Consider the following 13068-nt stretch of genomic DNA (forward strand, 5'->3'; position numbering starts at 1 on the left):
CCAGAGCTTTGCATTTCCAAGAAGCCGCCTGGGTTGCGGTTCACAGTTGGGAGAGATCCTGAGGGATTGAGCAGGCCCCCAGGGTCCTTGTCACAGCTTCCTCAGTAACTAGCTTCCTGGAGATCTTGAGAGTGTCACTTGGCTTCTTCGAGCGGGTAAATTTACAGCTTTGAAAACCAAGGGTTAAGACATCTCAAATATCTCCTCCTTCTCAGTCCTCGAAAAGGAAAACTGGTTGAAAACAGGAAGAAAGAGTTGGGAAGTTCAGGAAGAAATGCTGTGCTGTTCACGCGAGCCGTCCGCAGTTCCCGGCTCTGCCTTTCTTGACTCTGTTTGATTCATTCTCTGCACAGTGTATGTATACCCCTCCCTACTCCAGTACAGCCACCCCTAAGGCGAACTCTGCAAGGTAAAAATGATTTCAAGGCCCGCTGGCCGCCTCGCGGTTATTTGTGGCGCTGTGTGCTTTTCATCACAGGGTGGGGTTATTTCTGCGTGACCATCCTTTCTGAGGTCGCATACACTGTGGCATTGCCTTCTGCTTGCTGCCTGCATTGCCTGCCACAGGCTGCTGCTGCTGTGAAGCCTGAACCAGGAAATCGGCGTGGGGGCGTGTCCTGCGGTCCAGCAAGAGGTTTAGACTCAGCCCTTCTTTCCCCTCTCCCCTGCAGAGACACGGATTCCAATCCTAAAAGGGATTTGAATAGCTTCTCAGATCTTCTAGCTTTCCCTTGCTGAAGTCCCATCCCTGCTCAGATCCCAGGTCTGCGTGACGCGGTTTATTGTGGCAACAGTTTCCAGCAACTGCCCAGATGCTTGCTGAACACCTTCTGCCCAGCCTGGAGGTGTGGGAGGAGGGAGCACTGGGCCTGACTGGGGAACAACGACTCCAGGAGGAGATAGGAGCTCCTGGGGTCACAGTCTAGAGAGGAGGAGCGATGGGCTGCGGACCTTCCCAGCAAGCAGAGGACCAGAGCCAGAGCAGATTACCCTCTCCCAGGAAGGGCTGGGAAGAGGGATCCAAGGTAATAAACAACCTCAGACCTTGTGGGAGCTCATGCCTGTAACCCCAGCACGCAATTTGAGGCCTGCTTGGACCACATAGTGAACACTGGGGCTGCTTGGCAAGACACTGTCAGAGAGAGCAGAAGGGAGGGGGGAGGGAAGAAGGGAGGGAGAAAAGAAACAGAAACAGACAGACAGGCAGAGACAGATAGACAGACATGCAGAAAGGCAGAGAGAATAGGAAGAGAAAGAGAGACAGGGATAGACAAAAAAACAGACACAGAGAGGGAGGATTTCCATACTTCCACACTTAGGAAGCTCTGCACTGCCCTCTTAGCGTGTAGTGAGTGAGATGTAAACAAAGAGACAGCGAGTTTATTCTGTCACTGTTGGCTAATGTCTCTAAATCAAAAAACATTATTATCTACGTGTCTCTGTGCATCTGTGTCCGCAGACACGTGCATATGCAGGTTAACAGGGCAGGTTGTGGTTTCTGCCATCATCCTGATTTCCCTGGGGAAGGTGGGAGTTCCTGAGAGCTGCCAGCGAGTGTCGGCCCTGGAACTCTCTTCTCTGTATTTATTTACAGCACAGAGAGCCCTGTCGACTGTCTAGCTATATTATCTGAGCTATAGAGCCTTTTTTTTGGGGGGGGGGGGGACAGGGCTAAAAGGGAACCTGGTTTTTAAGCTTCTCCTTGCAATCTCTTCACTCTGCCTAAAGCTTGTATCATTTACCTGGAGGTTATTAGGGGGAAATTCTCACAGTGTAATGGAGGCAGAGTGGCTGAGCTGTTTGTCACTATTCCCCACTCCATAAGGACCATGGACCCCGCTAGGCTGGGCCACCTATACTCCATCAGCCAATTAAAAGACAAGAGTGAAAAGCAAAGGAGAAGTTTTAAATATTTTTCAATGTGGCCACACTGGGCCAAACAAAGAGGTCCAGTGACTCCCCAAGTCCATTTTTGGGTCCTGCCATGAGGTGTAGGTCTAAACAGAGGAAGGGTGTCTTAGTGGGTAGAGCTGTTTATACCAAGACTGAAGACCTGAGTTCAATGCTCTGACTCCCGGTGGTAGAAGGAGAGACCTGACTCCTGAGAACCGTTATCTTTGTTTGTACACACATACACATTTGTATGTGTGTGTGTGTGTGCACACGTATATACAGATGAAATTTGTTTCTTTTAGGGCAGTCCTGACCCCGGAGTGGTCTTGCCCATCCCCCATCGTGGTCTCAGCTCCAGAATCTCCACCAAAAGTGTCTCTTTCCATCTGGGTGAAAGAGACAAAGCCCGTGCCTGCCTCCGACTGGCACCAGCTCAGCTGTTCTGTCTCCTAGCCTGAGACTCAGGGAGAAATTCTAACTTCTTGGGAGCGATTGTCTTAATAGTCTGATAGCCAGAGGGAAGGCCACAAGAGTCTCTTTAGAATCCCTTCTCTTATGTCAGGGAAGTTATCATTGTCACCAGCAGAATGAACATCTCATCGACAGCAAGACCCCAGCTCACTGGGGTGACCCAAAAAGAGGCCCACCATACACCTCCCCATCAAATTCTCACTTTTGGGACAGGGAGCCTGTAAGCCCCTTTCCCAGGCTGGCAGGAACGGTACATGGCCACTCAGGGCCACCTTTCCCACGCGGCACTCTTCGGGCTGCTGTGTGGAAAGCGCACGTTGTCTTCTCCGCAGACACAGTGTGAGCATGGTCAGGGGTGACAGCACCCAGCTCATGTATAGCATATCCGAGCTCCTGGAATGGATGTAAAGAGCATCCCTGAGGAGCTGGCTGTGTTGCTCAGTGGGCAGAACGCTGGCCTAGCATGCACGAAGCCCTGGGTTTCACCCCAACGACGGAGAACTCAGATGTGGGAGAGCACACCTGTAATCCCAGTGCTCAGGAAGTGGACACAAGAGGGTCATGGATTCAAGGTTACACGTGGGTTCATAGTGAGTTCAAGGCAAGCCTGGGACACATGAGAGCCTATCTTTAGATAGACAGATAGCCAGCCAAGTGGGGTATAATACAGTGCTGAGACTCCAGACCCAGTCCCTGATGCTCTTGGAGAAGTCTGTGTCCCACGCAAACGCAGAGTTCTGCTTTCTGTTCTTAAACAGCGACTGTCCGAGTTTATGGCAAGTTTATCAATCTTTTTATTTTAATTTTAATTTTTTTGAGGCAGAACTTTACATAGCCAAGGATAATGTTGGGATCGGGTCTTTTGCCTTTCCTGTCACTACCTAACAGCTCTACCAGCACATTGTCACCGTCTTCTCCAGAAACGTCTCCTCATCACATACTACCCCTCTCTCTTCCCTTTGCTAATGTCATGTTCTCTGTACTGCCCTTCCTTTCTCAGACTCTTGTTCCATCAGGCCAAATGACCTACCGTGCTTGCTTCTAGGCCTACCCATACCTCCCTGCCTTTCTCACGCTGTTCTCTGACCCTATGGAAGGTCATTCCTAGCCCTGTTCCTCAGCAGGACGGATGAGCTTCCAATCCATCCATCAGTGCAGAGCTCCACCCCAGCTGAACTGACCGAGCCTTACTACCAGCATAAGTCCGCTTTGAAGACTCTTCTCTGCAGGTTCCCAAGCTCCACAGAGGCTCTCGGGCCATCCGTGGTTACTGTTGCTTTGAATTAACATGCAGGCATGCATTTGCTCTCTCTTTTTCCAAAAAATACACTTATGTAATTTAGAGTTACTATGCTAAGACTCCTTATCTTTCTAATTTCTTTCTCAGGTATAATTATAATTAAGAAAGTTTTCACTATTCCTATTTCTTTTATGTCCACCTCTACTTCCTCATTCATATCATTATCACCAAATATAGCTTTACTACATGGACTGGGGTCAATTCCAAGTGTCATACAGCCTGTTCAGAAGGACTCGTGTAGTTGTCAAGCCACCACAGAGACTTGACAGGGGTCCTAAATGTCGGTCCAGTTTCCTTTCCTAGCACATGGCCAAAAATAACTTTTGGGGGCTGGGATGTTATTTGGCTCCCACTTCTTGGTCACAGGAACTTAAGGAGGAAGTTGAAGTAGAAACCGGGGAAAAGCACTGCTTGCTGGTTCATCCATAGGCCTCCCTAGCCTTCTTACACAGCCCAGGACCATCTGCCCAGGAGACAGTGCTGCCCACAGCAGGCTGGGTCAAGACAATGTACCCCCAGATGTCCTACAGGACAGTCCTTTAACCTCTGCATTGCCAGTTTCCTTATCTATAAAGTAACAGAGGTGGTAATATCTATCTTGGTCAAGTTCTTGTGAGGACTGAGTGAAGTTAATTCATGTAGAGCACCCACACCTCGACTTCACACAGAACAAGAGCAGAAAGGAAGATATGATAATCTTATTTTTTTTATCCTGACATAAAATCCTTAGCATCCTTAGCTTAGCCATCCATGTTCATCCTTGAGCTGACTCTGACACCCTCCCCAGCTTCCTCTTTCTCCACAGCCTTGTTTCAAGCAAACCTTCCCAATGTTTGGCAAGTACTCTCTCTTCCACCCACAAGGAATCATTGCAGCTGCTGTCTTTCTCCTCCTGATTTCCCTTCTCCATGTACAGGTCCCACACAGCCATCTTATAGACAGCTCCTAGTCACTCCTCTCTTGCTTCTTCTGGAGAGGCCCTGTTCCTGCCCAGCATGCTGACAAAGTTGATATACCTTCTCCTGTTGCACTGAAGAAAGTTGTTCAGTTATTGTATCCATTCTACTTCCCATCATGCTGTACCTACAGACAGAAACAGTCTTTGTCATTCTATCGATAGCAACCTGATTCAGACAAACCAGCCACTAATGAATCCTTCCCAAGAGATCCCATGCTTTCCCCTCCTGCTCCCCAGATTCCTTACTGTGTTCTTGTCTCCCAGCAGCATAATGAGATTAATGATGATGGCAAGGAGGAAGTTCAACACTAAAATTAGTGGAAAATAGACTCATTTGACTCCTGCATACATCTTCTCTTTCTGTGCATTTGACTTTGGAAATCTGAACTGGGAAGCGTATAATTATTAATTAAATGCCCAGTGACCATCAGAATATTAATGCCTCCAGTACTTTCCCAAATGCAGAGGACCTGGAGTTTAGGAGATACCTTTTAAAAATACGAGATGAACATGCTTGCTTGTATGAAGCATCTACATTTCTTAGCATTTTTTTTAAACTTTAAAATATATTCTAAATTAAAATTCTTGGGAGTTGTCTATAGACTTCCTACTCACTTTTACCTTAGACTAAAGGGCGTGAAAGCACTGCAGAAAACTAACGCATCTGAATACAAAAAAACATGGGCATTTTTCTCTCAGTAGGAGAAATGTTCTTTTTCTGTCTGAGTAACTCAAAGTCCCTGGCCTAGGATTAAGAGAAAGAGCTGAGAATTTAGTGAGTGATCAAGAAGGATCCTTTATAGGCTTTTCTCTAACATCTGATAAAAGTCTTGCTTTTTGACTGCAAAAAGGGCTAATTTACATCTTAAAATGTTGTATATATGTGTGTGTGTGCAAGCATGTCCGTGTGTGTGCACATGTGTGTGAGAGGGTGCATGCACGCATGCTTTTGTGGAAGCCAGAGGTTGATGTATCTTCCTCTATTGCTCACTACAATATTTTTATATATTGTGTGTACACACCAGTGGAGGGTCACTAAGCAACCTGTGGAAATCACTTCTTTCCTTCCGTCATGTGGGTCCCAGGAATCAAACTTGGGTCATCGGACTTAGCAACAAGTGCTTTTTCCACTGAACCAGCTTATTGGCCTGTGCCTTATTTTTTAAGAGAGCATCTCTCACTCTCCCTGGCACTCATTCATTGGCTAGCTGGTTGACCAACAAGCTGCTAGAATGCTCCTGTCCCTGTTTTCCATCACTGGGAATGCAGACACATACCACCACACTAAGATGTGTGTGTGTGTGTGTGTGTGTGTGTATTGGAGATCCAAACTCACATCCCCTTGTTTGCACAAAAAGAGCTTTACCTGCTGCTGGGCCATTTCTCACCCTCTTAAATCATGCTAAGTAGTCATTCCTAAGTGGTTTTTGAGGTGTTGCTATTGGTAATTAAATTACTAAAAGTAAATTAGCAAAAATTCTAGTTCTGAAGAACAAAGTCTTCCCATAGGTCCACAGGCAAATGTATTTATACATCCTTCTGCTTGTGATGTGATTGAAGATTTCTGCTCAGGGAGCACCAGCAAGTAATTCCTGCCAAGATGTTTGGAAAATATGTTTTCCCAAAAGAAGTTACAGAAGTACATACAGTGCTTACACTACTTAAGCACACACACACACACACACACACACACACACACACTCCATAAAAATCAAGCAGACACCTGTCTTTAGTGAAGCCAGTATCTTCTATTTTTTTTTTTAAATTGGTGCCTTTTTTTTAGAATGCTCGTGACTCTCACAGCTGTCAGCTTAGGACTTACAAGTTTTTAATACGAAACCTGATTTAAAAAAAAAAGTGTTATCTTCATAGACATTGAAATATACAAAACGTCAAAACACATTGAGCCTATACTTTGACAACTTCATCTTGAGGATAAGGGAGAACCTTCCACCCTCCTTCCGTCAGCCCACCCAGCACCCTTTCTTATTCACTACAGATAGGCTAATACAATATATCATAGACATTGGTGTAAAAATATAAACCTTGCATGCACAGGTCGACCTGAGCATTGTTGGCCACATCCCCAATGAGCACAGATTCAATCATTTGTCAATATTGCTGGTGTCTTTGACTTACAGCTGTCTCAATCTAGATTGAAGATTGTGTGGAAGAAAGCCAAGTCTCCCGGTCTAGTAACGCTTGAGTTTTCACTCATTTCCTAATTGGTGTTTTGTCATCATTTTGGTGGCTGCTGTTGCTGTTGCTAAGCCTCTTAGAAGTGTTAAATGGCAAAATCAGTCCGTACGTGTCATGTGGTGCATTGCTACTTAAAAAAAAAAAAATGACTCTGCAAAATGCAAAGAGCCTGTAAAAATACTCCTCTTGCTACCACTGGCTTTAAATATCTGAAAACTAGGAGAAGAACTTACAATAGAACTTACACATCTTTAAGCTCAGCAGGAACAGTGAGCCCAATGAGAAGAAAGCATCACGGAGTGTCTTGAGCACATTCTAGAGAAGCCTCAACTGAGGAATGGCCCGGATCAGACTGGCTCTGGAGCATGTCTATGGAGAGATTTATTGATTGACAGTTGATGTAGATAGAAGATGTCACATCCCACTGTGGGAGGCACTATTCCTAGGCAAGCGTCCTTCCTGTACTGTATAGGAAAGCTAGCTAAACATGGGCCTTCAAGCAAGCCAGAAAGTGAGCCATGAGCAGCATTACCCCATGGTTTCTGCTTCAAGTTCCTGTCCTGAGTTCCTGCCCAGACTTCCCTCAGTGATAAACTTCAGCCTGGAAGTATAAACAAGATAAATCCTTTCCTCCCCTAAGTTGCTTTTTGTCTTTTCTGTTTTTGTCACAACAGAAAAGAAACTTGAGTAATCTTGCTTTTCTTTGCTAGACATCTCAAATACACATATATGTGCGTGTTATATATCATATGTGGTGTAGGTATGTTGTATGTAAATGCTCTTGTGCTGGTTAGCTTTATGTCAAGTTGATACAAGCCATAATCATCAAAGAAGAAGGAACCCCCAATTAAGAAAATGCCTCTGTAAGATTGGGCTGCAGGCATGATTATAAAGCATTTCTTTTGTCAGTGATTGGTGGGGGAGAACCCAGTCCATTGTAGGTCAGGCTATCCCTGGGTTGGTAGTCCTGGGTTCTATAAGAAAGCAGGCCAAACAAGCCATGAGGAGCAAGCCAGTAAGCCGCACCCCAAAGTGGCCTCTGCATCAGCTCCTGCCTCCTGGTTCCTTTCCTGTTTGAGTTCCTGTCCTGACTTCCTTTTATGATGAACAGTGAGTGATGTAGACGCGTAAGCCAAATGGTCGTGGTGTTTCATCACAGCAATGGTAACGCCAACTAAGACAGCTCTTCTCAGAAGTCTGTTTTCTCAGTGTTGATGATGATGCCTCTGAGAATGGATGGATGGAAGGAAAACCCACTACATTTTTGTTCCTTTGCTATGAGACCATGAAAAGTTTCCCAGGGATCAGTTTCTGTATCAGTGGCTTGCAGACTATATAAGCAACAGAGCAGGGACTTACGAATTGGTGCTGTCCTTAGGGAGAGCCCACTGGAAATGAGAGAGTACTGAAAGTGCATTGCCTTTCAGCTGGGATATAGACATCTGGTAACCATAATAAAATAATTAAACCAATTAACAAATCTGTATATGAACAAGTATAATTCTCTCCTGGTTTAGATGGTCCAGGAATGGGCTAAGTAAATTATGGTACATGGTGAACTATATAATAAACTAACACCATTGTCCATAAGCAAATACTCTTAGCCATGCAATAGAATGAGGGCAAATCAGGTAAATGTCTCCAATATATTCAGTAGGAAAAATGTGTTACACAAATACATGACTTCACAAAAATCTGATCCATTTCACTTTTAATAACAGTTTAATTGTAGTATACATATACTATATGTATACTATACTATACATATACTATACAGTTCACCCTTAAAATACAAAGGTGGTAGCCATCTGTGTCATCTATTTTCAGTACATTCCTCCTCAAAGAAATGGCTACCTATGAGCAGCCGGGCCTCTTCCCCTCACCGACCCCATCCCCTTGCACTACAGTGTCTCTGAACCTACTTACTACCCCTGAGCTCGCCTGGCCTGAGAATGTACAGTCTTTGTGACTGGATCCTCTCATTTAAGAAAGTTTTTAAATGTCTATGTCATGATACGTGTCCGTACTTAATCTTCTTTTATTGCTAAGCAATATTGTGCATGATTACACGGCATTTTCCTTTCCCTAGCCTTTGGTTGACAGACATTTGGTTGAGTTGCTTCCACTTCGTGAACATTATGAGGAGTAATTATACCGCACTGTGTGCAAGTTTTCAGCTGAATACTATTTCCATTTTTCTAGGGCAGAAGCCAGGGAGTAGAGTTTCCATGTCTTGAAGTTACTCCATGACTAACTTTCTGCAGGAACTCTTAAATTTTACTTTGTGGTTCCCCAATATCTGCATGACTCTGAACTTCTTTTCATTGGCTTTGTAGACAATTCTAATTTACTTTTGTAAAGAGCAGATACACTTAGGAGGTGATAACACCAACATATTGATAATGTCTTCCCAGGAGGTGGTACTTAGAATTTCCTACTGAGTCTCTGTGTCAGTCAGAGTTCTACCGGAGAAACAGACCTTGTAGGATGAATGAATGAATGAATGAATGAATGAATGAATGAATGAATGGGTAGAAGCATGGGTTGATGGGTGGAAAGATGAATGTATGACAAAGGAATGCCTACATGAGACTGGTCAGCCATGCCCAAAACCTACAGTATGGGACAAAAAAGGGCAGACTAGAGGTGAAACTCCAGTCCATAGGCACAATTTCCTTTCCCTCAAAGAGACATGAGGTCACCTCCAGAAGCCTTTTAACTGATTAGTAGAGACCCACCCAGATTGTCTAAAGAATCTTAAGTCAAATAATTGTAGACGCAATTATATACATAAAATCCCTTCACCATAATGCTTAGGTTACAGTTTGACTAAAAAACTGGCTACTAAAGCCTACTCCAATTCATACAAGTGACAATCACAATCCCCTTCTATATTAATTGATTATTTTAATGGGTTTCATTACATTTTAAACTACAAAGCCAGTATCTTAAAAAATACCCTGTTTTATGCAGTGCTATCTCTAGTTTCACACCGGATGAATGACTGTGAACTTGTGAATCTTGGTGTCCACAGTAAGGCTCCGAATGCTGGCTTGTACATAGCAATCCTTCTATATGGGTTCAACTAAGACTTGCATCAAGCTCTTAGCTGTGAGTCCACATAAAAATAAAAAAAAAGCCGGGGATACAGCTCAGCGACAGTACATCTGCCTACAATCAACATAGAAGGCTCCAAATTTGATCTCCAACCATGACAAAAAGCATAAGAGAAAATTATGAAATTCTATACATCAAAAATGCAATCACACAGATTGAACATTCCTGCCAAGAAAGAGGCTAAACCGGACTGGAACTCAGCAGGACAAACAATGAATCCTGTTCTTCATGTTGGGCATCAGACACATGTGGCAAGATGCAGACCTCAAGGTTTTGGTGAGCTCTGCCCCCAACAGCTTTGTTGGCCAAAGCCTATACCACCTCTGCAGCTGGCTATCACTGGCAGAAATGTCTTCAGCAGATGTTCCTTGTCCCTGTTTGCCATGACATTCCAGTGTCTCTGTTGCAGCTTGTGTTTCACCCTCACAGCTTTTCACGGTGCCCTTTTAGGGGCACACTTGCAAGCATGGTAACCCTGTCATGCAATTTTCTGGATTCCTAGAGTTTCCTTGATAATCATGGTGGAAGCCTCTGTCACCCCATAACTTTTACATTCTAGATGCCTGAAAAAGCAGCATCGTGTGAATGATGCCAAGGACTGTTCCAAGGGGGAAGCAACCAGGTCTCCTTGAAAATTACTCTCATATGTCTGTGTACATACATGACCAAACAGAGAAAAATGCTTTCCAGGTAGCCCTGTATAGGCAGGGTCTCCAGAGCTTTCATCTCAAAGCAAAGTCTTGCCAGTGAATTATAATGAGCCATTGATAGATGCCAGCAGGCCAATTCCTGATGTTTCTTTCAGGTACTTTTTCTGTCATCTCAAATCCAAGAACTTGGCTTCCTTTTGATGCTAATTTCCTTAACAGCCATAATCATAGTCCCTTTCTGTCCATGTGGCAAGGTTTTTTTTTCTATTCCTTTTGCCCTGAGTTTTACTAAATTTGGCTTAAAGAAGCCAGCAATCTCCATGCCACAATGTGAGTGATTTATTCTCTTGAATGTTCTCTAGTAGATTAGTTTGTCAAGTTGAAGTTTAGCCTTACACAAACTCTCAGGGCATGGGTAGAATGTAGATTCCTTTGCCAGAATTTACATTCATGGCCCCTTGTCCCCAGTAGAGTCCTCATTTCCATGTGAAACATCATGAGAACATTTTTACTATCAGCATTTTTATTGGTATTTTGGACTTCTGTGTTCTCTTCATAATTTCTCACTGAGCTCTGCTTACAGCATCCTAGGGTTTCTCTAGCCTGTATCTCAAAACCTTTCCAAGTTTCTCCCATGATTCAGTTCCATAAGGTTCTGACCAAGACAATCAGGAGTAGTCACAGTAATGGACCTACTTCTTAGTAGCAACAATTTTCTGTTAGTAAGTTATTTGTTGCTATGACAAAGTGCTTAAGACAAACAAGTTAAGTGGGAAGGATTTATTTTTGATAGAAGTTTCAGAGGCTTCCATCCATAGACAATTGTCCCTGTTAGTCTGAGGCAAAGGATAATGGCAGAGAGCTTGATAGGGCAAAGAGACACATCTTATTGCAAATGGGAGATATGGGAGAGCAGAGAACAAGGGTCTGGAGACAAGATACACCCCTCAATGACCTATTTCCTCTTATTATATACCACAACCTAAGCCCATTCATCTATAATTCACCAAGTAACCATCCCATTGATTAGATTATCATTCTCATGATATCATCATACCATCACCTCTCAACAAGGCTACCAGCTGGGGACCAAGCCTTCACATGAATATTTTGGGACATTTTATAGTCAAACCATAGCCCCCTCTCTGGTTACCTCTTACAAGAACAACTGTGGTTGCATATGGGGTTCCCAGGAACAATTTCAATAGCCTGATCATCTTTAGAGCTTCACTTAACCATATGCTGGCTCACTTTGCTGTATAACAAAGCATCCTTAAGCTGTAACTATTAATCAGACTACTGCACACACTAACTGGTAAATGCTCACAAAGTAGTCCCTGCTATTTTGTTCTTCTTTTCCTAAGAAATCTCAGCTCTCACCAAGCTGTTCTATTTTCACAGGCTGATGTCAGAATGACTTCTTCCAAAGAGATTTGCATCTCCCAAGCTGAAGCTTCATGGTCCAGGGACACTGTAGACAATGCCAAATGTCTGGACCAGCACATCCAGATGGGAAGCTTGCCTGGGACTATTCCAGAAAGCTCTCCAAATGGGAGAGTAAATTCAGGTAACCTCTGCCTCTGTTCTTGTTGAAATTCCCTAGACATCTGGTAGACCTCTAAATATATAATGTGTGTATCTGACGGCTCCTTGACCCTTTCCTTTGGGTCAGAGTGTATTTTAAGTGACAAGATTCTTATCTCCATGACATTAGAATTTAGTGTTAGGCCTTTATCGTGTGAGTAAATAATGCTAGCCATTAATCTTGCAAATGAAGTAATTACAGCCATCTTTAAAAAAAAAAAAAAAAGCAAGATCCCTTGTTAAGAATTAAAAACACATTTTAGGAGTAGAAATCACAGGGCTTAAGGGAATGTAAATTCCACCATGTTGTCATCTTCTTAAGGGAAAGGTTTGCATTTGTAAAAATAAATAAAAACTTCATTAAACTGTCCCCCCACCTCTCCCCATCCACAACATCAGCAAATACACAGTAAAAACATAAAAGTAGTAATTATGATCGAGTGTGCTATGTAAAAGCTATTTGTGTTCTTTCTGATGCAATGCTGTGGTTTCCCCTCCTTTGAGCTCTTCCTTGCTGTTGAGTGAGGACATCTTATTTATAGTTGGTCAGCCGTAGGAACGAGACAGCACGAATCTGGAGGAAAAGAATATTGTTTTAGTTTAGAGGAAAGCTTATGGTCCACATCCCTGTTGTTTCTCCTCTCACTACAAGGTTGAGTTATATACTAGCTGGGATAGGGACCTGAGTGATGGCTGAGTAGTGAGGGACACTTATTACTGCTACGGAGGACCTGGATCTGGTTCCCAGTGCCAAATCAGGTAGCTCACACCCACTTGTAACTCCAGTTCTAAGAGATCTGATAAAATAATGCTTGCATGTATATGTAGTATATGTGTGGTTACTGGTACGTGTGTGTGTGTGTGTGTGTGTGTGTGTGTGTGTGTGTGTGTGTGTG

At 43.7% G+C, this 13068-nt stretch overlaps 1 protein-coding gene across 1 annotated transcript in view; it reads left to right on the top strand.

The window, feature by feature from the left end:
- Window positions 1-649: 649 nt before the first annotated feature.
- The window catches only part of Stmnd1 (stathmin domain containing 1), a 29130-nt gene continuing 16711 nt past the window's right edge, over window positions 650-13068 (top strand). Inside the window, exons 1-2 of the mRNA XM_055595227.1 lie at window positions 650-1025; window positions 11990-12155. Of these exons, the coding sequence (XP_055451202.1) occupies window positions 939-1025; window positions 11990-12155 (253 nt within the window). The 5' untranslated portion in view covers window positions 650-938. The remainder of the gene's footprint in view (window positions 1026-11989; window positions 12156-13068) is intronic.

Source organism: Psammomys obesus, unplaced genomic scaffold (assembly GCF_907164565.1).
Source record: "Psammomys obesus unplaced genomic scaffold, mPsaObe1.curated_primary_1811, whole genome shotgun sequence".
Classification (NCBI taxonomy): domain Eukaryota; kingdom Metazoa; phylum Chordata; class Mammalia; order Rodentia; family Muridae; genus Psammomys; species Psammomys obesus.